Genomic DNA, 24,817 nt, shown 5'->3' with positions numbered 1-24,817 from the left:
ATCGACGAAGACATGTACTGCCCGAGGGGAGCCGCCTATTCCTGCCTTCTGTCGTATCCCTGTCCGGATACTATTGAAACTTTCTCGCTGATGATTACTACATGTATATGGACTCAGGCCATGGCCTTACATGTAATTACTCTTCCGACACTGGCAAAAAACGCGAAAAAATTTCAGTTCAAAGACTGCTATAATTTGTAGGCAAGCGTACAAAATCATGATTAAAACAAGGGAACTGCGTTATTGATTTTAAAATACGCAGTTTTCTTAAATTAAATCTAATCTAAATCAAGAATAATTAACTGACGTTACCTTTCCACCAGATTTTATATTTCATTTTATATGTAATATTATTTTTCAGTACAACGCTGTCAGAAAATTATAAGTAACAAAGTCGCGCCCAAAACCGACGTCAATTGTATTAATGCCTTTAGTATCTCTTGTTTAAATTTGCATATATGCGTTCAGTACTTAAACTCTCTAGATGTAATTGTAACTCTTATGAGCAAATATCAAACCCGATTTAAATCTGACAGATCCAAATCATGAAAAACTGCAACATTTCGGCCAGTAACTTGTCTTAACAGGAGAGCTGTCTTTTAAATTTAACGTTTCTCCTGAACCTTCAGGAGATGCAAGAGGTGAGCCAAGCTTTCCTCTCAGTTCTTCCGCCATCGTGTAGAACACATTGTCTACATTTGTTCGGTCCTTTGCGCTAGTTTCAATAAATGAAATTTGGAGTCTTTCCGCGAAACCTCTCGCTACATCGTATTCAACTTGTCTCTTCCCCAATAAATCACATTTGTTGCCGACAAGAACTTTGTTTACTCCATCGCACGCATAACGCTCGACTTCTTCTAACCACTGATCAATGTGCAAATAAGTTTCCTTCTCGTTCACATCGTAGACCATTATAATTCCATGTGCGCTCCGATAGTAAGCGGTGGTTAGCGTTCGAAAGCGTTCCTGTCCAGCAGTGTCCCATATTTGTAGTTTTACTACTTTTCCGCCGACGTTTATCGTCCGTATTTTAAAATCGACTCCTATTGTGCTTATAAAGCTCTCTGTAAACGTGTCGTCAGCGAAACGAATCAGCAGACATGATTTTCCAACGCCAGAGTCGCCGATCAAAAGGAGTTTAAACAAATAGTCGTAATCCGGATTCATTGTCCGTGTTAAAAGATTCGATAGGAATCAATACAGTCTAAACTCTGTCCGCTACAGCAAAGATCTGGTTGATATTTTTGCTTATCACCCTGCGTTATGGAATTGAAAAAACACGAACTAATTTCCATATTTATCTCTCAGAAAAATAAACTTTCATTTGCTTGGTTGGGTTATTGTTGAACCGGTGAGGTACCTGCCTTATGGCAACATGACGTCACGCTAATTTGAAGACGTTTTGCGCGTGCGTCAGGAATCTCGATTCATGAGACTTGTTTTTCTCGTTTTAGCAGCAGTTGTTGTTTAACCAGAACGATAGCGTCAAAAATTAAAAAAAAAATCCCTCGCCAAACATTGGAACAAGAATTAGAAATTTGGACAACACGCGAGTTCTATTTTCCTATTGTCATGAATGGGTCTAAGCAATTGTGGTACGTACCGAGCTAGTTAGCAATAGTTATAGTTTTTTAAAGTTGAATCCAGAATAAAAATACACTGAATTTACAAGCTAAAAATCTATAAAATACATCTCAATTTATGACATTTTATCCCAAATTGAAGCTTAATTATCTTTAAAAATGCGTGGTTGTCCCCAATGTTGTTTTTGGATTCTAATAGCAGTTGGTAAGACCCGCTTTTTCCGCATAGTGTAAACCGCGTATTATGTAATACCTTTGAATTTGAAGTCAACGACCTCAAGAAATCCGAGTTTCTCGGACCGATCCCGGCTGAGATGCACAGAATTAGGAAAACTGAAGAAGTAGTAGCTGTAGTACGTGTAGTAGCTGTAGTAGTACTACAGCTACAGCTACTACACGTACTGTATGTGTTGTAGCGGCTGTAGTATAGCTGTAGTATGTGAGTGTAGTACCTGTAGTGGTACTACAGCTACTACACGTACTACGGCTACTACAGCTACTACACGTACTGTGCATGTAGTAGCTGTAGTACCCGTCCTGTAGTAGCTGTAGTACTTGTAGTAACTGTACTGTAGTGCGTGTAGTATGTGTGGTAGCTGTAGTACCTGTAGTAGCTGTAGCAAGTGTAGTAGCTGTAGTTGACGTGTAGTGGCTGTAGTACCGTGTGTAGTTGTTGTTTTAGCTGTAGTACGTGTAGTATCTATAGTAAGTGTAGTACTAGCTGTATTAACTGTTGTAGCTGTAGTACGTTTATAGTAAGTGTAATAACTAGTTCGTGTAGTAGAACTTGTAGTAGCCGGCTGTACTCCCGCGGTAAGTGTACTGAGTAGCTGTACGTGTAGTCACTGTAGCAGGCGTACTAGCTGTAGTACGTGTAAGTGCACGTGTGTCGGGTGTTGAACAGACAAATTTGAAGAAAAACAAAGAAGTTATTTTTGTTTATTGGTCTTTTATTGCATGCAGTGGCACGTTAAAACCGCGAAAATACGAAACACAATTCATGATCAGAAGTAAATTATAAGCCTTTATTAGATTCATTGTCAAATTACAACAAATTTTATCCGGAGCTGGCAAATTAAGGACAATTGTGTACAGAGGGGTGGAGTCGTTCGCAATTTTGTGAACCCTTTTTTAAAAATGTGACTCTGATAACGAGGTCAAATAATGTCTTGCAAGCATTTTTTATATTTTCATACGTTATCGTTCACCTAGTTGTGTTGTATAAAATTAATATCTTGTGAAATAAATTAACAATTGAAGAAGAAAGTGTCTATGCTTAGAGGAAGATAAACAACGCAGTCAGTCAGTATCCGCTGCATGGCGAAATGTTGCTTCCATGCAACTGTGACTACTAGTCGACGATCTATATACAAGGGAAGGAAGATACACTTGTTTAGATTGCGGTAATTTGAATCATCGGCTTGGGTTTTTGGGCGAGTGCCAGCTACAAGACGTACTACACGTGTGACGGGAGGTTTTTCCACTCTAAGCGAACGGGAACGTTTCGGGCTATTCTGAACTTCAACGGGACAATTCTTGTGACAATTCTTGGGGAAGATTAACTCAAAGGAGAGCTCGCTTGCGAGAAAGGGCCGTCACTCCCTTGAGGTACCAAGGTCTAGCCGCAACTGGATGGCTGAATTAACAGCGACAACTTCACTTTTGGTTCCAACAGCAGTTTATTCTCGAAGGACGAACTGACCTAAGTTCGTCCAACAGCACAGGTTGTAAACATGTAATCACCGATGTAATCACTGATGTAATCACTTAGCGCTACTTACAGAGTTGTATATATATGATTTGTACAAGTATCCATTGTTAACAGAATACAATACGTGTGAATGTGAAAGGTAATTACAGAGGACGCGGCAGTACTTTGAATAACGCGCAGACGATTAAAAAGCCAAGTTTTAGTACCAAAACCTCATTAAGGACTAAACTTGTTAATCAAGGGGAACTTGCACTATTCAACTGTCCTAAGTTAAAAGTTCTTGAGGTGTGTAAACGTAGCTAATGAATTTTCCGAAGTGTCAGTGAACGGCTCGTGCCGCGTAATTACCGTCATTACAGTTCACAAAGAAACTCACTCAGTATTCATAACTAAAAGGTTATCACATTGAATACTCCTGAAAACGCAACTACAGAACGGAGCTCATTTGAAGAGTATTCATTTCAACCGAAACCAATTTACTTCAAGTATCACACTTCTAGAACTTCCAAGTTGATTAACCTTATTCAGGTCAACGAAGATAATTTGAAAATATTTCCTAGCATAGCTACTGTTGGCTTTTCTAATTATTTTCCCTTTAGTAACAAGCATGATAAGGTTTTCGAGAACATTTGTACAGCCTGGCAAGTTACTGGAAAGCTAAAACGGAAACTAAGATTACCATTGCCCTTACTAATTGAACGATATATGATATAGAACCAATAATAACACTACCTTACACCACCAAAATATACTTGGATAAATATGAGATATTCCTATAAATTCGAATATATATATGAGTATACGCCTTCTGTTACCGCCATAAAATCGTCAGACTTTATTTTGATTGTTTACATCTTAATGACATTTCGTGTAATCGGACATGACGTTGTTTTTTTGTTTTTGTACCCGGATGAGAGCACATGGCATGGTTTTTGTGGAAATGTACTACGGATTGTAAGTTTTTTACAGCTGGTGTAAAATGCTTGTAGTCATTAAAAAGTCATCAAAATGTTACCCGAGGTAAGAGATTTGGATTTGGGAGCCGCGGGAACATTTTTCTGGTCCTTCGAGCCGGATACGACGAGTGAATCGAAGAATTTGTCATGGAATCGACCGATCCGACCGATGGCGGTCTGCATTTGGAAGTGCGTGGAACTATGAATACACAAATTGTTATCCTGAGAAACAAGCGAGCGTCTGTGAAGCGACGAATTACGAATACCATTAAGAAATTGAACAGTTCTATCGAGCAATTTGGAAGAAAGGCCATTATCCGCGGATATGTTCATATTCTGGAAGAATCTATAAACGAAGCACGTGTTCTAAATGATCGACTGGTGGCTGTTATTCCGGAAAACGAGCACGAAAAAGCCCTCACTTGGTACGAAGTGGAACTGGAGAGAGTTCAGGAAGTGAAATTAGAGGCTGAAGCCCATCTTGAGCAAAGAGCAGACGAAAGCGTTAGTGGATTGAGCTCGCTAAAGGCGAGTAAAATTTCGAGTAGAAGTGCTCATGAAATCCGAGCAAAGGTGACTTCGGCGGAAATCAAAGCAAAACAACTTGCTATGGAGGAACAGCGACGAAAGCAAGAGTTTGAGCAACAATTGGAGCTAAAAAGGAAACTTGAACTGGTCCAATACGAAGCTGAGAGAGTTAGATTTGAAGCCGAAGAAAGGAGAAAAACTCAAGAAGCCGAAGACGAGGCTGCACGCCTTGCAGCCGAAGCTGAAATCCTTGAAAAGGCAGCAAACACTGTTAGGTATGATCACGAGTCTTTATCTGATCGATTGCTTGAATTTGAGGATGATTCTTTGGAAATAATTCCTTCTTCTACTGCTGAACAGTGTGTGGTCTCTCAACCACCCCCTGGTCTTGTGAAACAAGCACAAACAAGTTGTGAAACTGTGTTGTCAACTAATAACACCTCGTGTACTGTTACATCATCCCCATCGTTTCAACAACCAAAGTTTAGTATCCCATTTGTTGGTCCTTTGAGTAAGTCAAGGCCTGTAAAGGTGCTACAGTCATGGATTGGAGATTTGCCTAATTCGTGTTCTCAGCCTGACATTACACCAGTTATAGCTGACCAAAAACAAGTGATTTATGGCTATTCTACACGTGATTGTCTTCCCAAGCTACAGCTTAGCAAGTTTGATGGAGATCCCTTGCATTGGTCTGACTGGTCATCAATGTTTAAATCAATTGTTCATGATGCTAATCTCTCCCTTAATGGAAAGATGCAACATCTTCAGAACTCTGTGGTCGGTAAAGCTAAGTCTGCAATTGAAGGGTATGGTTACAGTGGAGATTCTTACTACGAGGCACTGAAGGAATTGGAAAGCAGGTTTGGAAAACCTTCTCTTGTTGTAAAAGTCACGCTGGACAGATTGAGAAAAACTGCACGACTACAGAATGACAAACCCCATGAAGTGAGGAATCTATCAGATGTGGTGTCAACCACTGTGTGGACTTTCAAGAGGTTTGGATACGAGAATGATCTAGCAGCTGAAGCTAACATTTCTCTTGCGGTGGATAAGCTGTCCCCAGAACTCAGAGTTAAATGGAAAGACTACATCAAGGCTGCAAACCAGCAGCGACCGACCCTGGTTGACTTGTGCAACTGGTTGAAAGGGCAGGCAGAGATCTATGATGATTGCTATACAAAGATATCAAGCCCTAAGTACCCATTTCAGCCCTTTAAGAACAAATTTCGGTCAGGTATTCCCAGTGGAGGAGCTGAAAGGCAGAGCACTTTCTCTGGTAATTATTCATCTCATCAGAAGCCTACAAAATTGTGCCTTTTGGGAGACGGACAGCAACATAACTTGTCTGATTGTTCCAAATTCAAAGCTATGAGTGTTGAGGAACGTCTCAGTGAAGTTCAGAAACATAAGTTGTGTTTTCGTTGCCTTCGATCTGGGCATTGGCTCAACAACTGTCCTAATAGGAAGCAGTGTGGTGTCAATGGATGTACGCGACCTCACAATGCATTATTGCACTCTATAAGGAGCGTCACCCCCTTGGAAAGCAGTGATTCCGTAGCAGCAACCTCATCCAATGAACATTCTAGCGCATCTCATAGAAACAGAGACTCAGTTTTGTTACAAGTGGTACCTGTAACACTTTATGGTCCAAAGGGATACTTCAACACGTATGCAATGTTAGACACTGGAAGCACATGCAGTTTGCTGTTAGCAGATGTTGCCCGTAACCTTGGTTTGGATGGTCCGTTAGAAAGCGTGTTGTTAAATGGAATTCAGAAAACATCAGAACTGTTGACAAGGCGTGTAAGTTTACAAGTCAGTCCATTGAACGACCTTGGTAATCGATTTGATGTGGATAGAGTCCTGGTAGTTGATCGCCTGAATGTACCTGAAAGAAAGGTGGAACTCAAGGAAATACAGGAGAAATGGCCACACCTGTTGGACTTAGAGTTGACCGAAGTTGCTGGAACACAGGTCACTCTACTTCTAGGCAGTGATGTCCCAGAGCTTATTGTGCCACTGGAAACCCGAAGTGGACCGAAAGGGTCACCAATTGGAATTCGTACTGAACTTGGGTGGGCTATTACTGGCCGCCTACCTGGTTATATTCAAGACAGTGAGTCAGTTTGTAAAGTTCATGTGGTGACTGCGGATGAAGAGCTCCATGAAACAGTGAAATCTTGGTGGCGGACTGAGAACTTTGGTTGCCGCTATGACTATGATACCCAACATTCAGTTGAGGATGCAAATGTCATGAAGTTTCTGAATGAGAAAACCCGAAAGGTGGATGGTCGATATGAAGTTCCGTTGATTTGGAAAGATCAGAACATCAGACTCCCTGACAACCGCATTGTGGCAGTCCATCGTCTTAATGTTCTGGAAAGGAGACTCCAACGAGATCCTGAGTTAGCAGCTGCCTATGAGAAAACCATCAGCTCAGACTTAGAGAAAGGGTACATCAAGAAGCTGACTAAGGAAGAAGTAAATGCACCCGTGAAGCACAAATGGTATCTGCCTCATCACCCTGTTCTAAATCCCAGCAAACCTGGAAAGGTTAGACGAGTATGTGATGCTGCTGCTAAGTTTCAAGGCTCATCACTAAACAGTCATCTTCTGAGTGGTCCAGACTTAATGAACAATCTTGTGGGAATTTTCATGCGATTTCGAGAGGATCGGATTGCAATTTCTGGAGACATCGAAGCGATGTTTAATCAAGTTGCTGTCCCGCCAGAGGATCAAGTTGCCCTTCGTTTTCTGTGGCGTCAATCACCTGGATCTGAAGCAGAAGTCTATCAATACCAGCGTCACATCTTTGGAGCCAAGTGTGCACCAACTTGTTCTAACTATGCGCTTCTTAGAAGTGCAGAAGAAAATAAACTGCAGTTTCCAACTGCTGCCCTTGCAGTAAAGCGAAACTTCTACATGGATGACTTCTTCAAGTCCGTGGAATCGAGCAGCAAAGCTCTGGAGCTGCAACAGCAACTGGTTGCAATGCTGAAGCTTGCAGGATTTAACTTGACCAAATGGATCTCAAATGAGAAGGAAGTGATCGAGCGTATACCAGTATCAGAGAGAGCTCCCTCTGTAAAGGTGGTTGAAGAAGAAATTGTCATGCCTGTGGAACGTGCTCTTGGTGTCATTTGGGACACTAATTCTGACTCTTTTGTCTACAAGGTGGTTAAAAGGGACTTGGCAGACACGCGACGCAAAATTCTGAGTCTGATAGCATCATTGTTCGATCCAATTGGGTTCCTGGCTCCATTCCTGGTGCGAGCAAAAATCCTTCTTCAACAAGTGTGGCAGTTTGGTATTGGCTGGGATGATGCACCACCACCAGAATTCCTCATAGAGTGGTCCAAATGGCAGGAGGAACTGGAGGGGCTTTCAGAATTCTTTGTTCCCCGTTTTTATCGTCATGTTGTGGACAATCCATCTGTTATTGAGCTGCATGTATTTGGAGATGCCAGTGAACTGGCATTCTGCTCAGTAGCTTACTTTAGATTCAGCTATGCCAGTGGAGCTGTGAGGTGTGCCTTTGTTACAGCTAAGACGCGAGTAGCACCCAAGAAGCCGTTGAGCATTCCTAAGCTTGAACTGCAGGCCGCAGTATTGAGTGCGAGGTTATCTGCTGTAGTAATCAAGGAGCATGATTACAACATTGATTCTAAATACCTTTGGACTGACAGTAGCACGGTATTTCAGTGGATTCGTGGAGAGTCAAAGCGCCACCCCGCATTTATCGCTAATCGAATTGGTGAGATTCTGGACATGACGGAACCCAGTCAATGGAACCACTGTCCTGGTCCATTAAACCCTGCAGATGATGGAAGCAGGGGACTTCCGGTTAGATCGATCGGGTCAGAGAGCAGGTGGCTAAATGGTCCGGCCTTCCTACATCTCCCTGAAGAGAAGTGGCCAAAGGGGAATTCAAAACTTGAAGCCTCCAACCAACCTATGAATGACCTGCAAACCCAAGAAATGGCAGTAAATTGGACTGGTGCAGTGCAAGATTCAAGGCGTAAATTCATTTCTTTGGATAAGTACTCATCCTTGACGCGACTCCTCAGAGTAACTGCCTTCAGTTTTCGGTTTATTTACAACTGCAGACGCTCAGTGGCTGAACGTCGAATTGGTCTGTTGTCAGTTGAAGAGTTGGAGCAAGCTCGGAAATTCTGGATCCGCAAGGCTCAAGCAGAGTCCTTTCCCCAAGAAGTTGCCACTCTTAAGAAAATTCTACCCATTTCAAGCAAGAGCAAATTGGTTTCTCTTTCACCCTTCTTGGACGAAGAAGGAATGGTTCGTGTTGGTGGTCGGATTGAGAGAGCCAATATACCATATTCTGGTCGCCACCCTTTGGTGTTGTCACCTGAGCATGAGCTGAGCCGTCTTATCATCATAAACTGCCATGAGAAGCTTAAACATGAAGGCGTTGGACATGTCCGAAACGAATTAAGACAACAGTACTGGATTCTGCGCTGCCGTGCAACAGTACGAAAGATTCTGTATCAGTGCTCTTATTGCAGAAGGCGAAGAGCAAAACCAGAAGCACCATTGATGGCTGGCCTTCCCTCTGATCGTCTACAAGTTGCACCGGCATTCTCGAAAGTTGGCGTAGATTTCTTTGGTCCACTAAAAGTGAAGCATCTCAGGAAGGAAGAAAAGAGATATGGTTGCCTCTTTACTTGTCTTGTGACAAGAGGTGTGCATTTGGAAGTTGCGCACTCTTTGTCTACTGACTCTTTCATCATGTGTCTTCGACGGTTTATAGCAAGACGAGGTAAACCAACTGTCATCTACTCTGACAATGGAACAAACTTCGTGGGAGCCAACCGCGAGTTAAAAGAATGCCTTTGTGAGTGGAATCAAGATCGAATTGCAAATACGCTGAGCCAAGAAGGAATTCAGTGGGTATTTAATCCACCCGCCGCACCCCATATGGGGGGAATATGGGAGCGTTTGGTGAGGTCTTGTAAGAAAGCCCTTGATGCTGTCCTGCGGAATCAAGTCCTCACGGATGAAGTATTAGTGACCGCCATTACTGAAGTTGAGTGGCTAGTCAACAGTCGTCCTTTGACTGAAGTCAGCTCTGATGTGGAAGATCTTGAAGCGCTGACTCCAAATCATTTTATTATTGGTAGAGCATCTCCTAATCTGCCACCTGGTATTTTTGCTGAAAAAGAGATATCGTCTCAGAAGCGTTGGCGTCAGGCACAAGTTATCACCGCCCACATCTGGAATCGTTGGTTGCGAGAGTATCTGCCTGGTTTAGCTGTTCGCAAGAAGTGGTTTCAACCTATGGCGAATGTTAAGATTGGTGATTTGGTGCTTGTGGTAGACTATGGAACCCCGAGAGGCTCCTGGCCTCTTGGCAGAATTGTGAGAGTTTTCCCTGGCCATGACAATGTCGTGAGATCAGCTGAAGTGAAGACCAAGTTTGGTTTGATGAAGCGTCCTGTTGTGAAACTAGCCCTCCTAGAAGAGTGTTCGCCCATTTAACTCAGCCGAACACGGGGGGAGGATGTTACCGCCATAAAATCGTCAGACTTTATTTTGATTGTTTACATCTTAATGACATTTCGTGTAATCGGACATGACGTTGTTTTTTTGTTTTTGTACCCGGATGAGAGCACATGGCATGGTTTTTGTGGAAATGTACTACGGATTGTAAGTTTTTTACAGCTGGTGTAAAATGCTTGTAGTCATTAAAAAGTCATCAAAATGTTACCCGAGGTAAGAGATTTGGATTTGGGAGCCGCGGGAACACCTTCCCTTAAACCTCGACGTCCACGTCGAGCAAAATAAGTAACACTCACTAATTTGTTGTCAAACGGCTAACGATGTGATGATAATTGCCTGGTGTCGTCATGCTAAATATTGTTTATTTTATAGGTGCACAACGGTCCAAAACATAATTTGTCAATCTACAACGAAAAACCCAAAAGTACACCAATTCAATAATTTATTGATTTTCCCTCCTAACACACGTTCCTCTATTTGACACGTACTACAGTTGCTACAGCTACCACACGTACGACAGTTACTATAGTTTTCGGGAAAACGGCAATAAAAATTGTAAGAATGAAATAAGGTAAAAGGAATCCAAGCCTAGCGGTACCTACAAGACTACAGGTCGTTTGACCACGAGTCATCCTTCTGTCATTATATCGTTTTATCCCATGCGCATGTTCAAAGCTCAAAACGTACCACAAGGTAAACCACAAGGAAGACAAAATGACTTCATTCTCGACCCCACTGCTTACGCTTCCAACAATCTGAATGACCGCGTAAGCCGGTCATGCGCAGAAGAACTCTGGAGTCGAGAATGAAAATGACTTTATTGTCATATATATACTTGGCTGAATCTCAGTTTAAGTCAGTAAGGTGGAACTGAGGTGCCAACGAAAGGATCTGTCTCATATGGTCTAGGGGCCGACTTTTCTCTCCCTCACCGGCGCGCTACTTGCCTTCAACTTTCAATGGTAAAAACGGTGTTAGAGCAAAAAGTCAAACACGATTTTTTTACGATACAAAAGGTTTTGGTATACTGTAACCCTATTAAGTTCGGTTGATATTCATCGACGTTTCGGGAGTGCTGCCTTCTTCAGGGTGGCGTGTTGAAAGTTCGTTATTTGCCGTCATATGTTGAACTTGAAGTTAATTAAAAGTCTGGAAACATCAGTAAAAGAGACTTTTCTTTGCGAATCGCTGGAGTGACAGCGCATTCTGTCTCTGAATTTCTCAGATTTTTCACAGGCAAAAAATCTGACGTGTGCTCCATGCATATGTACAATTATAATGCACGCACCATACGTATGCTTCGTGCATTGTGGAGTTATACAGAACTCAGTTTGACCAATCACAGTGCTTGTTTGACCCTGGCTATTTTATTAAAGTAATTCAAACTGTGAGCGCGTGCCAAGATGTATGCCCGCGCGATCATAAAAATGAGAAGTCGCGGTTGATTCCGAGAGGGGCGAGTGTTCTAAACTTAAAAATGAATCTCATCTCCTCGCGCTGTCTGAGATCCCTCTATGCCAGTCCCCCTTTCACTACCGCAACACGCGTGTCCTCCAGTGAATGACTGGGGCCATTGAAATGCTGCGCCACAGGCAGATCCCGGCCCCTCATTGTGTAGCACATCTAGGTGGTGTTCCCTGAATCGGTCAGCCAATCTGCGTCCTGTCTCTCCAATGTAGACTGCTTTGGGGCATTTCCGGCAAGAGATACAGTATATGGTGTTTTCTGAAATGCACGTGAAATGCCCTGTGATCTTTATGTGTCCTCCTGGTGCTCAGTGGAATTGAGGTGGACTCAGTGATGCGAAGGCAGGTACAGTAGATGGTCCGCCTACAGGGAAAAGTGCCTGGCTGGTGCGGTGGTTTGTCTGAAGGAAGATTGCTGTGGACTAACAGATCCTTGAGGTTTTTTCCCGTCTGTAAGCCTTTAATGGTGGTTGCGAAAAAATGACTTGGGTGCATTCGTCATTTTGCAAGATGTTGAAATTGCGTTGTAAGACATTACAGACAGACGTGTTCTTTCGATGGTACGTTGTAACAATGGGCACTCTGTTAGTCGCAGAGTGGGCATCCCGTCCAGTCAATAAGGTAGATCGTGGTGTTGATGTTGCCGTTTGTCTACCATCCCGTACGAGGTGGATTGGATAGCCGCGCGCTACAAAGAAAGTCTCCATGATGTTTGCTGTTTCTTCAAAATCATCGTCCTCCGTACAAATCTTGCGAAGTCGTAGAAATTGGCTGTATGGTATTGCCGACTTGAAATTAAAGGGGTACGACGATGTGAAGTTCAAATAGGAGTCAGGCTGTCCGTTTCTTTGTAGTATATTGATGTTGAGATGCGATCACCACGAGGCGTTAAGTACATATCCAGGAACGGGAGTTTGACCGAAGAGATTGATCAGATGTATTCAAGTTTGGGGTGAAAGTTTGAAGCAAACGTCAGGAACTTCGTGAGTCTTGTTCAGTGCAAGAGGCCGCTCCGGCCACATCATCCAGGTATCTTTCGCAAAGTTCCGGCTTTATTCTGCTGTACTCAGTCATCATGCGTTCCTCGTTTTAACCAACAAACCATGAAACAAGCATAATTGGGACCGAGCTTACTTCCCATTGCGGCACCGCCGATTTGTTTGAAATGTTCCCCGCTGAAAATAAAATCGATGAGCGTTAGCACTAGTTCAGCCATACGGAGAAGCGTGTGTGCCGTGGGGTCCTTGATTTATCTTAGGTCGAGGAAATATTTCAGGGTTTGGAGGCCCTCGTCGTTGGGAATGACTGTGTACAGGGACTTGATGTCCATTGTAAAGATAAATTAAACGATGTTCACCTTCGTAGCGAAATGCGTCCACTATTTTTAACACGTGGCTGGAATCTTTAACATAACTGTTTAATATTATGAAAGGTGTTGGTCATCGTGGTTTAAAATGATAGATGTTCAAATTGCGCACAAAAGGTGCAGTTATCTTGTCCAAGTATGACGCAAGAAGTTTGGTGGGGCATTGGCAGGCTGAAACTATAGATTTTTTTCGAGTGTGACAGGGACCCTTACAGGCAGACAACAAACGAGGCATTTTTTTTACCCGGCTAGAACCAGTGTTTTATTAAAAAATCTCAGCAAGCTAGATATTTAGAAGCGTTCCAGCCAGTTAACCGTCTAATGTATTCAGTTCCCAGCCAGCTCTGAGTTACAGCCTGCAGAGCGGATTTTTAGTCGAGGGGCCCCATCAGGTACTCCTGTATACGTACTACAGCTAGTGCTAGTACTGCTACTTCAGCCGTTACACCTGCTACACGTACTACAGCAGTACCAGCTACTACACGTATTACAGCTACTACAACACTACACGTACTTCATCTGCCATAGCACCACACGTACTACAGCGCGCGGCTAGGCTACATCACTGGCACACCTACTTCGCAGGTGCATGTGCTCCGGGACAATATGTGTCCCCATACATGACATATTTACTTGGTAACCTGGCACTTTACACTTTGGACGCCATGGTTGATTTGCGGATCCATTTTGCGAACATTTCAAACATTGGTGATGAGAAATTAAAAGAAGCCTGGAAGGTAAGCTTAAACAGTATTCGAGAAATCAGTTATTCCTAGTTTAAATAATAGCTGCTGTTTGCTCCCAAAACGTCCGCTGTTGCTCAGTCAACGCAAAAGAACGCATTAGCCGATGTTAAGGTTACTGGATACCTTGGCGGGCGGGTGTCCTTCGCGAAAAAAAGGTATTTGCGCGCTGTCTTAAATGCAACAACCATAAACTATATATCAGTACAAAGCTAATGAAATGTACTATCCGGTAAAAATTATTTCGCTTTGATTTTTTTCTAGCCGTAAGGAGAGTGCGCCCCAAAAGCCAAAACGACCGATGTCTCTTTGAGAATAATTATTTATCGGATATGGAATTCGACCGCAGAATCAAAACTACTCAGTACTGCATCATATCAATCACAAGGCATTAATCTTCAATACCGTGTGAGGCTTTTTCAATATTCGTATTGGTTGCTTCACAATTTTACTGTCAATTTTGACGATCAAGAACTCACCGATACATTTTACGACGAAGGCCATTGCGGGAGATCAATTTTACAAAACAGAATTTTCTCAGATAGTTTTTTTGCTCGGTGTCTTGGGAATCTTCGGGCTGAATTTCAAGGCAATCCGTTAAATCATTGTATCCTATAAATTACTTTAAAGGAAGCACACTCACGTAAAAACGAAGTAGGTCTGTTTCGCTTCTAAATGTTTACAAACATTTCACGCCCTTGCTGCGCCATATTTCAACACTGTGGATGCCGCCGACATCGAAAGCCAATAGAATATAACAGGAGACCTACTGCTGAGTCCCCTGAGATTAATGGTGTCGCGCCGGAAAAGTTGAGTGCATGACTGCAGTTTTATTACCAGTCAAAATTTCTCGAATTTCCTCGCGAAATACCGGGCAGAAAAAATTCTTCGAAGAAAAGGAAAACTGCAGTGGCCTCAACGGTGAGCCCCCATCAATCTGAAAGAGCAGCTGCAGGCAGAAATGCGGTCACTGGGGTACGTTGAAAGACTATTTACATATACTATTATCTATGCGAATAAATTGCCTTCGCAAGCTTGCAGTTCAATATCCGAGTTTTTTGGCTTTGCAGGTTTGATGGAGATATTTTCACCCGCAACCTGGAGGCAAGCGTTGAGCGCAATATGTGGGGAGGGAAAGGGCCTCAAAGAACTCGATATATCGATTATTGTACCTGGGCTTATGCGCTACGCCCTTATGCGGCTTCGGCAAGAGTTTTTCGCCATCCTTCATGGGAAACTTTCTTCTTCTTTTTTTAGGACCAGTTTTCTTCTTAGTTTTCTACCACGGACTCTTTTCTTTCTTATATTTCGCCATACACGATACGCAAAACGAACACAAGCGAAAACTTGGTGTGAATAAATCACAAGTTGCAAACGTAAACAAAAGGAATAGAGGCGACACGAAATAAACGACTCCGGGTGTTTTACCACAAAAAACATCACGGGAAGCCCTGACGCTGACAAATTTTAATTGGCTTATAGCACCCTGGCGGGTGATAGAATTGCATTTGAAAAAACTTTCTTGTTGATAATTCGCGCACGCCTCAAGATTTGCCATATTCTTTGTTTTTTTGACAATGAAGCGAGACTAGAAATATTTAATTTGGCCTCAAAAAATTTTTTGGCAAAAAAACGACTCTCTAAGGTATCTGGTAACCTTAACCAGCAAGCAATAAGCTTATATTTACCCTCCTAATAGATGTGAGTAAACAAACCGACCTCGCAAAATACCAGGGGCGCGAACGATTTTGTAGATGCCAAAAGAAACCTCTGTTAGTAGGGTAGTAGTTATACATTTTAGTTAACAAAAAAAAAATACTGCAGTGCTTTCCAAAACATAAAAAATGACAATAATAAGTTATTAATTTATAATGCGCTTTTTAACATGCAATGATCAAAAGCGCATTACAATATTAGAATATACTAGATATGTTCATAAACTAAATTTAACAATAATAAAGTAATTTAGGCGCTAAAGGCTAAAAGTAAAAAGCTAACTTAAAAGATATGTTCAAGTGGCAATCTTTTTGGTGAAAGGCTATCGCTTGAAACCTCAGCACTCGATCAAATCTTTCTTTACGGTGGCCAAGCTACCTTATCAGATTAAACCAGACATTCTACTCCCCAACGGATGCAGCACCACTGTTTCTTTAGAAAATAACCTTCTCACAATAAAGAAGCATTTTTAAGTACCATGATGAATGGTAGGTCAACCGATTATTAAATCTGTGATCACTGAGATCAGCCGCAAAAGTCATCAATTTACCACTAACCCTGCACACACCGTGCCGGCCAAAACCGACCCTGATTTCATGCACGATCAGGTTCGGGTCGTGTTCAGGTCCTGCCTCCCCTATGAGGGATTTTTTGTCCCCTATTCTCATTGTCTTCAGAATTAAGGACTGACCAATCAGAATCCACTTACTGCTGGCCATGAAACCTGGTTTTCAGGCAATTGAGCAAAACTGTGCGGCAATAGGCCATTTCCGAGCTGCTGTGAAATGGCCTATTCCCCACTCCAGAAAATACAGGGAGACTGGTGTGAGTGAGGGATTATGGGATTGTTTGTGTAGATGGATGAAAATTATGTCAATGAACATGGGTATTTCTTGGCAGTCAGTTGGATAAGAAAGACTCTTTTAGGTTAAAACTAACCGCTTTGCATTTTGTGAAAGAAGAAGCCATAGAAATTGAAAAACTGCAGTTTGCGACAGAAAGAAAGAAAGGAATCAGTAAATAAATAAATAAATAAATAAATAAATAGATAGATAAATAAATAAATTATGCAAGCAAGTTGTGAAAGAAAGAAGGAACGAAGAGTTATAGAAGAAGTACAGGGCTTCCAAAAATTCTAGTTAAGTAATATTACATTACGTAAACCTAAATCCGAATACGATGCTACACAAATAGACAAACTCGTTGCCAGGGCCTTTTCCTTGAAAAGCCAATTTACCAGGGAAAAAACCTGGGGAATGAGGTTGGCAAATATAGAACAACGGTGGGGATCGCAAGTGGGCATAAAGGGCCGTTAACAGTTTCCTAGGACTTAAAAAGGGAGAGGAACACTACCCCAAGAAAATGCCAAAAAATGCGCTTATTCATTAGTGCTATGTCCATCCATCTACCCAAATGATCCCACAGTGGAGTAGGGAATTATAATGATTGAACAGATAGAAAACATGTGTATGGACCTGCTTTCACATGACCACTGACTGTTTATTTCACTGAGCACGATAAAGCAATGAGGGTGAAGCAAGATTTCTGTACAGGTCATCCCTGAATACATCTCAGTAGCCACACTGGCTGCTATCTAGAGTTGTTTTTCAGTACTCCTTGGCTGCACTGGTGAATAGTCAGCTACTCTGCCTTCTGCTAGTTGCCATTTTTAACCTGTTATGTTTACTTTAGTTAGATTATTATTTTCCCCATTATTTGACTGGAGTGCTTGGGTGGCTAAGTGCACCTCCACTGTAAACACACACAGCCAGTCCATTGATGCTTAAAAGTCACACTTGTTCCAGGGAGTACTATGCCTAAAAAATTGTCCTCATTTCTTTGTTCAATTTAATTTTTAGTAACATTCATGCAGAAAGGATCTTTCTTTCATTTTACAGACTGATTGTCTAAGATGTCTACAGAGTTGAACAAAACAAGCTCAGTGGCAACAAGTGATGATGAAAAGACCACTTCTGTTGATACCTCAACAAAGCAATCGTTAATTATAAAGACAAAGAATCAGGAATGCAGCAAACTCATAAGCAACTTGAAAGTGGCTTTAGCCAGTCAAATGCCTGCAAACGCTGACTCACTGCCAGAGCAACAGTTTATAAAGAAAGAGGGTCAGGAATATTGGAAACCCACCAGAAATAGTCCACTTCCAAAGCTGTGTGGTTTGAAAGTGGTTTTATCCAGACTTGAGGCTACAAACCTTGCTCCACTGCAGGGTGGAGTAGGGTATTCTGTGCTACCTCTCTCAGCGGCAATAAACCCCTTGAACAAAGATCAAGTTCCTGGAATAGGAAATTACCCGGGCAGGAAGGCAAAGCGAAATGGTGTTCCCTTGACTTGCTGTCTCGGTTGTGAAAGTAATAGTCCCTGCAAGAGAGCCAAGTCATCTGGTTATGCCAAGAATACAACAAAAAAGAGAAGCTATTTAAAAAGAAAGAGGGCTGAGTTGGAAAACACAGACCATTTGTCAGGTATTCAGTGTTCCAATACTAGGCATCAATAATTATTACTGTGAGAGCTATAAAACATCTGAATGAGACTGTCGTCATGATTAGTCTCATTTTTGTAAAAGTTTGATTGCTTGGAGAATTTAGCATTACACTTTGCTAACAGACACCTTCCATGTAGGCAACAGAACCCTCTAAAGGTTTCTCTTGGGTTTTGCACAATTCTACTGTGCATCACAGAAAAGTTAAAATTTCTGTCTGCAGCTATAGCTAACTGTCACATTTTATTCAATCCTAGTGATGTATTTTTGCATTTTGCACCTAACTTAAGGTATTTGTCATAAAACTCTCTCAGTCCCTTCCAAGAAAACCAGTTTTGATTGTTTTCCCACCATTTTTGTAAATTAACTACTGTATAAATTAAACCACTTTGTTGATTCCAATTTTTTTTTTTTTGTGTAAGATTTTTAACCACCATAACATGTAGGTAATGAATTTGATAATTTTGTTAAATTTCTGAGTGAAATTGGTCAACAGAAATTGTAAACAGACTTGACATTGAATATCACGGACGTTCAGTGGTAAAATTCTATGAAATAGGCTACCCTTCAGGGTCCTAAAGTGTATTAGTATTATCATTATTGTCATCATCATTGTCATCATCATCGTCATCATCATCATCATCATCATCATCATCATCATCACCATCATCATCATTTTTTTTTTCATGAAGAAGAATTTTATTTCACCACATAAATACTTATTACACTTTTCAAATAATTAAAGAAAAGAAAAAAAAAATACAACAACAGCAACAACAACTACAATGCTACTATTATTAAAGTTGTTATAATATATTACCGTATTACAATTCTATATGACAGAAGTTTATTTTAAACGCAGATACTAAACACACGTACACACAAAACGAAACTGCATAAGCCGTTGCATTATCGCGGCAGCTATTACTTAAGTCATAATAATAACAATGGTAATAATAATAATAATACTACTAATAATAATAATAATAATACTTTATTTATAAACGTGACACCAAGGAGCTCTTAAGTGCTCGTTAAAATGTGTAAGTGTGTACAAATGTAAAAGAATAAAATTAATCAGTTAATTAATAAACACTACCAAAATACTAACTAGTAATTAATCTATATACAATATTTACAAATTTCAAAAATTTCCAATTCTCCATGCTTCAAGTCATCTGAACTTTAAGAGCCGCTTAAAAGATACAATGTCTTTAGTTTCTCTAACCATTGGAAGCAGCACATTCCACAGTTTACTGACCAAAAAGGTAAAAGATTGATGCATACACTTCAAATTGAATGGGGGAAGTTCCAACCTTGTGTTGATCCTGCGTAAATTATATTTAACATTCTTAAGATTGAAAAACTCACTAACATAGGGTGCTCAATGGCTATACAAGCACTTATATAGCATAACTAGTGATTAAAATTGCCTGCATTGTTCCAAAGCAATGATCATCAATGATCAAAGCTGTGATCATCATCATTATCATATTGTGGTTCCTGCAACATTGAACAACATCATAAAAGGCACCCCTCTGAAACACCAATATGGAAATTGGTTCAAATTGTGACTGCTTAACCCTTTAAGCCCTAATAGTGATCAACATCAAATTTCTTCTTGTAAAACCAATACTTATTCAACCCCTGAGATCATGAGAATTCAGGATATGATCACCAAAGGTGAATTTTCTTGATATTTTTATAACTTCTTCCTAGTACTTTTATAAGAAAAGTATGGGGACAAGATAGGAGAATTTGCTCTTTGATATTACTGGTTAAAGGGTTAAGGGAGGTTTGACTTTACCAGCAAATTGTCAGGAGGCTTTAGGCAATCCTGTGACTGACTATGATCGTCTGTAAAAGTATGATGGCCTTCACTTGAATTGTTGTTTTGTATTTGGAATACTTCCCCCCACCCTTCAAATTTCTCTTGCCCACCCCAAATTGTAAGAAAAACTAAGAGCATTGGGTTGATGCCTTTCCAAGTACACTTCCATACTTTCTTTAAGGAATCCATTTATGTTTGTCTTTGCAGTTACCCTGTCCAGCACTTGCAGTACCGCTGAAATGCTTACCTATTGCACATCAGTTTCAGAAGAAAGACCTTGTCCTGTTTCCAGGTCTATTGCTGTTGAGGCCCCAAATCAAAATGCCTCTCCAGTAGGGATGGTGCAGTCTAATCAGGTCCTCGCATGTGAGTCTGGATCACTAAGCCGTGCATTGCATGAACGAGAAGTTGATCATGATCCATCATTTCCGGGAACAATTCATGGACAAGACTTAAACAGTAGGGTGGAATCTACACCATTGTCTACCGCTTCTCGTTCAACAGACATTTCACAACACCAAGTATCTTCAAGTTCTGTTAGCGTTACTGGGTCAGTGCCTGTTAAGAACACAAGTGACGTCACTGCTAGTACCACTGCCAGACTTCACATGACAATTGGTCTGTTGTCTGCAACATCTACCGGTTGTCGTCCATTAGTAACTGGAGACAATTCATCATGCATGTCAATTAGTGGTACAGCTTTTTCAAATGCAGTTCCCAGATTAAGTTCACAAATTAATCCACCTTCCACTAGCAGTGCTGGAGTAATGGCATTCGGGGACAGTTTATTACCCATGCCCATCAACAGCACAGCTTTTTCCAATGCGGTTCCCAGTATGACGCAAATTACTCCACCTTTTATTAGCAGTACTGGAGTAACAAGCTCACGACAACCCATTTTGCCTCCGCTGCCACTGCAGCTACCACGCACGAGTGTATGTTTTCCTGGTGATGTTTCTTCAATCCCTCTTTCTCATTGTCTGCCCCCTACAGGACAGCAGACAGGAAGTCCTCTCATTCCTGGGACGCAGAACGTTGTTAATCGCTTTCTTTTCTATCCCTTGAGGCAATATCCCCCCTTGTGTTTTGTGAACAACTCTGGGCAACCCCAAAGTAATGTGTTACGTGGGAATACGTTTAACAGCAACCCGTTGACAGCTGATGATCAAAGTTTTGCTTGTTTTGAACCTCAAACACATCCTAGAGGAGACAACGTTGGTGGAACTTGGACTACCGAGGTAACTACTCGTCCGAACAACCGTATTGCAACTTGGATGACCAGTGCTGGACATCCGAAAAACCGCGATGGCAACGGCAGTTCCATTATGGCAAATCATCAAGACCATGTGGGCACTTGTAGTTCAATTATTGAACAGGATAAAAACCATGTTGGCGCAGGCAGGACCAGCGTTGGTCGACAGAATGACAATGATGGAATGGGCAGTACCAGTATGGGACATCAGAACGAACCTGTTAGTACCAGCAGTGGACATCAGAGAACGCATGTTGGCATGGACTTTGCCAGTATTGCTCATCCGAAACGTAATGTTGGTTCTAGTAGTACCAGTATTGGTCATCAGAAGCCGGGCCATGTTACCTCTAGTACAACCAGTGCTGAACATGAAAAAGATTGTGTAAGTAGTGGTGGTAGAAGTGTTGACTATGAGGAAGACAATAACACCATTTTGATTGATGAAGCCCCGTTTTCAATTTCTTCTCTGTTGCCTGAGTTACCAGACGAGGTAACAAGTCGTACCGCTCCAGACGTAGCACGCCAAAGGCGAATGACAAGAGACAACCGGAGATTTATGCAAGAGGCGCGTAGCATGCTGGAAAAAGCTCTGAAGTTAATATCCAAAAGAGATGCGGCGGATTATGGTTGGCTGCTGGATCGCTTTTGTGATAATTTTCTGGGACAAACTCCAAAGACAGATGCACGCATTACAGGAGTGAGATCACTAAAGAAGTTCATCGAAAGAAAACGACTCTCGCTGAAGGATGAAAATTTACAGCTGCAGAAGGCACTCCATAAGCTGAACAATCAGATTAGCGTGTACGAGACAAACGTTCGCAAGCAAGCAACAAAGTACGAAATGAAAAGTGCTTTGATGGAAAAGCGTTCTGTAACAAAAGAAGGGAGAGCTGTGAAGCGCAAGGAAGCTGAGTTGGAGGAAATGTTAGCCAAGATAAAGTGCCTTTCGGATGAGATCGACACGATTGAGATGAAGTGGCTCAAAACAGAGGGAACAAGACTTAGTTTCAAACAATTTGAGCCAGGCAACAGTCATGACAACGGTGCGGGGCAAAATTGTTGAAACGTTAATTTAATTGAAACATTAAATTAGTTTTCTGATGATTTCTTAATTAGACGTTTTAGCCTCCAACAGTTAACACACGCATATCTTTGGTTGTAAATGGTTACTTTTTATTTATTTTAGCATTTAATGTATACAGCAGGGTCCACATCAGCCTCTGCCTGCGACCTTACTAACCTGCTTTACAACTCAATAAAGATATGAATGTATGTATTGGTACTTAAATGTTTGGATGAGAAACGTGTCCCTGTCGAAAAGTTGATGGGTCGGAAACGAAAATTGACATCAAAGTAAATAAGGATTTAGAGCAGAGACAAAAAGGTCATACATTCATACATTGTTATGTATTTTAAAGCTAGAATTATTCTTCCTTGATTATCTCGGCGGAAATCTTTAGCAAGAGTTAAAACGCCCGTTGTTGTTTTCCCGTCGCTAGTTCTTACCGACTCACATTCGCTCAAAAAAAATTGAACTCTGTAAGCCTCTACTCCACAATTGTTAATGGAACACTTTTGTGTTGTTTGTCCAGCAGTTCTCATTGACTCGCCTACTCTCAAAGAGTATGAAATTTCCACGACTCCTGTTGACAACTTTTGATGCAGATGTTCAACCTTGCCGTGTTGATCAACAGTCATATTCTCCTCATTGTTTTATTGTATTTCTTATAGTGCTATCTGGGAGAATGTATTTAAAAATAAAACCATTTCATCGTTGGTGACCTGTATGCTTGATACAGTTTTGTAAACGGTGAGGAGAAGTTAGAAGCTGATCGATATTGGGGCTTGAATACCGCGTAAATTTGCCCGAAATTGAATTTTAGCTGTGCGGCCACTTGTAGGGGCAACATCTATAAGAGTTTGGAACACATTGGCGCAATGAGGACTTCGAAACAACAATACTCTACGTTAAATCGCCGTTACACGAAAGAAACATCACTTGTTCGCAAAAATTCACGCGCTGTTAACATTCCAATATGCCTTTATGACGTCATTTTTTTAAGTGACTGTCATTTCGGTTTGCGTCGAAAACCGAATTCAGTGGTGTCCCAAAGGAACGAGAAAAGTCATTTACGAGATCATCAAAACGTCCTTAGCTCACAACGTTTCACTTGAACGTCGTTAAGAATCTTGTTTGCTTGCGGGAATACCAAAACGAAAAAAGGTAAGGCTTGTTTCTTGGATGAGGTGTTTTTTAGCATGGCGTAAAGCGGTAACAAACGAGGCGGGGAAAGCCATTATTTAGTCAAACAGCTTTTTGGTCCAAAAAATTGAGAAGGAAATGGCTACTTTTACTCTAATGCTTAATACGCATTTCAGTGTTCAGGTTAGTCATTTTAATGACTAAAAGAGCGGTGTTTATATTTTTGGTTGGTGGTGCACCGTTTCATTTCTGTTTGGACCTATTCTTGTTGCCATGGCAAAAAAGAACTGACCAGTAAGCGCACGCGCTGTGATGCCACAGACTAGCGCGAGCTCGGAAGGTTATTTGCCGATTTTTTCGTGGATTGCGGTAAAATAAAATATTCTCCCTTTCTTTTAGAAAGATAGCCCATTACTTTCCCACCAAAGTGACTCGGCAAACGAAGATGATTTTTTTCCACTGAAAATGTGCCTTTGGATTCCTCAAAACCCTCTGCAAGCTAAGTCATAGAATCATATACAGGTGCATAATGGTGGCCGTAAAAATACAGGAAAGTCCCAAGATCCGTTTTCGCTTGAAAGCGCGAAAGTTGTTCTTTTTCTTGTTTAAGAATATCTCTGTCCACCCGTAGCCTTTTTGATTAGTTTTTACCAGTCCACATATGTCTCTATCCGTTTTTGTTTGAAAATCCAATTTTCGTTCGTTTTTGCCTCGGGCCGTCCACATGTCAGATTCGAACACGGTTTTCCTTCACTTTTTTTTAACACATCAGTCATTAATAAAGATCAACGTATGCTGGCAATTTGCCCGTATTCATTTGCTGTCCTAAGCAGAACACTCTGATAATATGATAATCTGTGGTATCTTTTTAAATCTAACACAGAATTGAATATATTAACTTTCTGATATTTCAATCATCGACAGACCAAGCAGTGGGAATATTTCTCCAGGCTCAGTCAAATTAAAAGAACTCCTTACAGATCCCCTAATTCTAATTAACGAGGCGCGAAAAAAAATTCTCTTTAGCTCCCACTGGTACCTCTGGGAACAATTCAGCAAAGACGAGAGTGTACCGTTCGGCTCCTGGATAACTTTTGATATTTCTTAAAAAAAAAAAGCATACCTCGTATTTCAACGATGTACGCTAGCTCTACAACACGTGTTTTCAATAGATTAAAGGAGGGCAAACTTATATTTGTTAAGGCAGAACCAAAGCAGATGACAGGTTTGCTCTTTCTACAGTGCATATCAGTCTAGAACTAAACAGTCAGGTTGCTGGTAGTTGTAAGACTGCACGTGTCTAGGTGTTAACAGATTTTGTATTCTTTAGAATTTCACTAACACCTGTAATGACTCCTTCCTGTTATAAGTGCCCACGAGGTTTGCTCTACAATTGAGGAAGTTGTTCTGTTCATAATCTTCGCTTCTCTCGTTCCACTGTTTAG

General features: G+C 41.3%; 1 protein-coding gene and 1 pseudogene across 3 annotated transcripts; one reads left to right on the top strand and one right to left on the bottom strand.

Annotated features, from left to right (window-relative positions):
- Positions 1-308: 308 nt before the first annotated feature.
- On the bottom strand, positions 309-1,354 carry LOC146468246 (ras-related protein Rab-1B pseudogene; annotated as a pseudogene).
- A 12,405-nt stretch (positions 1,355-13,759) lies between these two features.
- On the top strand, positions 13,760-22,950 carry LOC146468245 (uncharacterized). 3 transcript variants are annotated; one of them, XM_085124846.1, is made up of 3 exons: positions 13,760-13,864; positions 17,485-18,069; positions 20,125-22,950. In XM_085124846.1, exons 2-3 carry the CDS (start codon positions 17,499-17,501, stop codon positions 22,230-22,232), a joined length of 2,679 nt encoding a protein of 892 aa, XP_084980972.1. In that variant the 5' UTR covers positions 13,760-13,864; positions 17,485-17,498; the 3' UTR covers positions 22,233-22,950. The 3 variants fall into 3 exon arrangements, with proteins under 3 accessions (XP_084980972.1, XP_084980974.1, XP_084980973.1); XM_085124848.1 differs by having other exon boundaries at positions 13,819-13,864; positions 17,446-18,069; XM_085124847.1 differs by lacking the exon at positions 13,760-13,864 and adding an exon at positions 15,710-16,074.
- The last annotated feature ends 1,867 nt before the right edge of the window (positions 22,951-24,817 follow it).

Source organism: Pavona decussata, unplaced genomic scaffold, assembly GCF_977016875.1.
Source record: "Pavona decussata unplaced genomic scaffold, jaPavDecu1.1 SCAFFOLD_133, whole genome shotgun sequence".
Classification (NCBI taxonomy): domain Eukaryota; kingdom Metazoa; phylum Cnidaria; class Anthozoa; order Scleractinia; family Agariciidae; genus Pavona; species Pavona decussata.
This window is presented reverse-complemented; position numbering and strand designations above follow the sequence as displayed.

What these genes read in the sequence shown, in the direction of transcription:
- LOC146468245 (XM_085124846.1), top strand. Translation starts at nt 17,499, where the DNA reads ATGTCTACAGAGTTGAACAAAACAAGCTCAGTGGCAACAAGTGATGAT. An exon ending in AAACACAGACCATTTGTCAG is followed by an intron (nt 18,070 to 20,124) that starts GTATTCAGTGTT and finishes TTGTCTTTGCAG; the next exon opens with TTACCCTGTCCAGCACTTGC.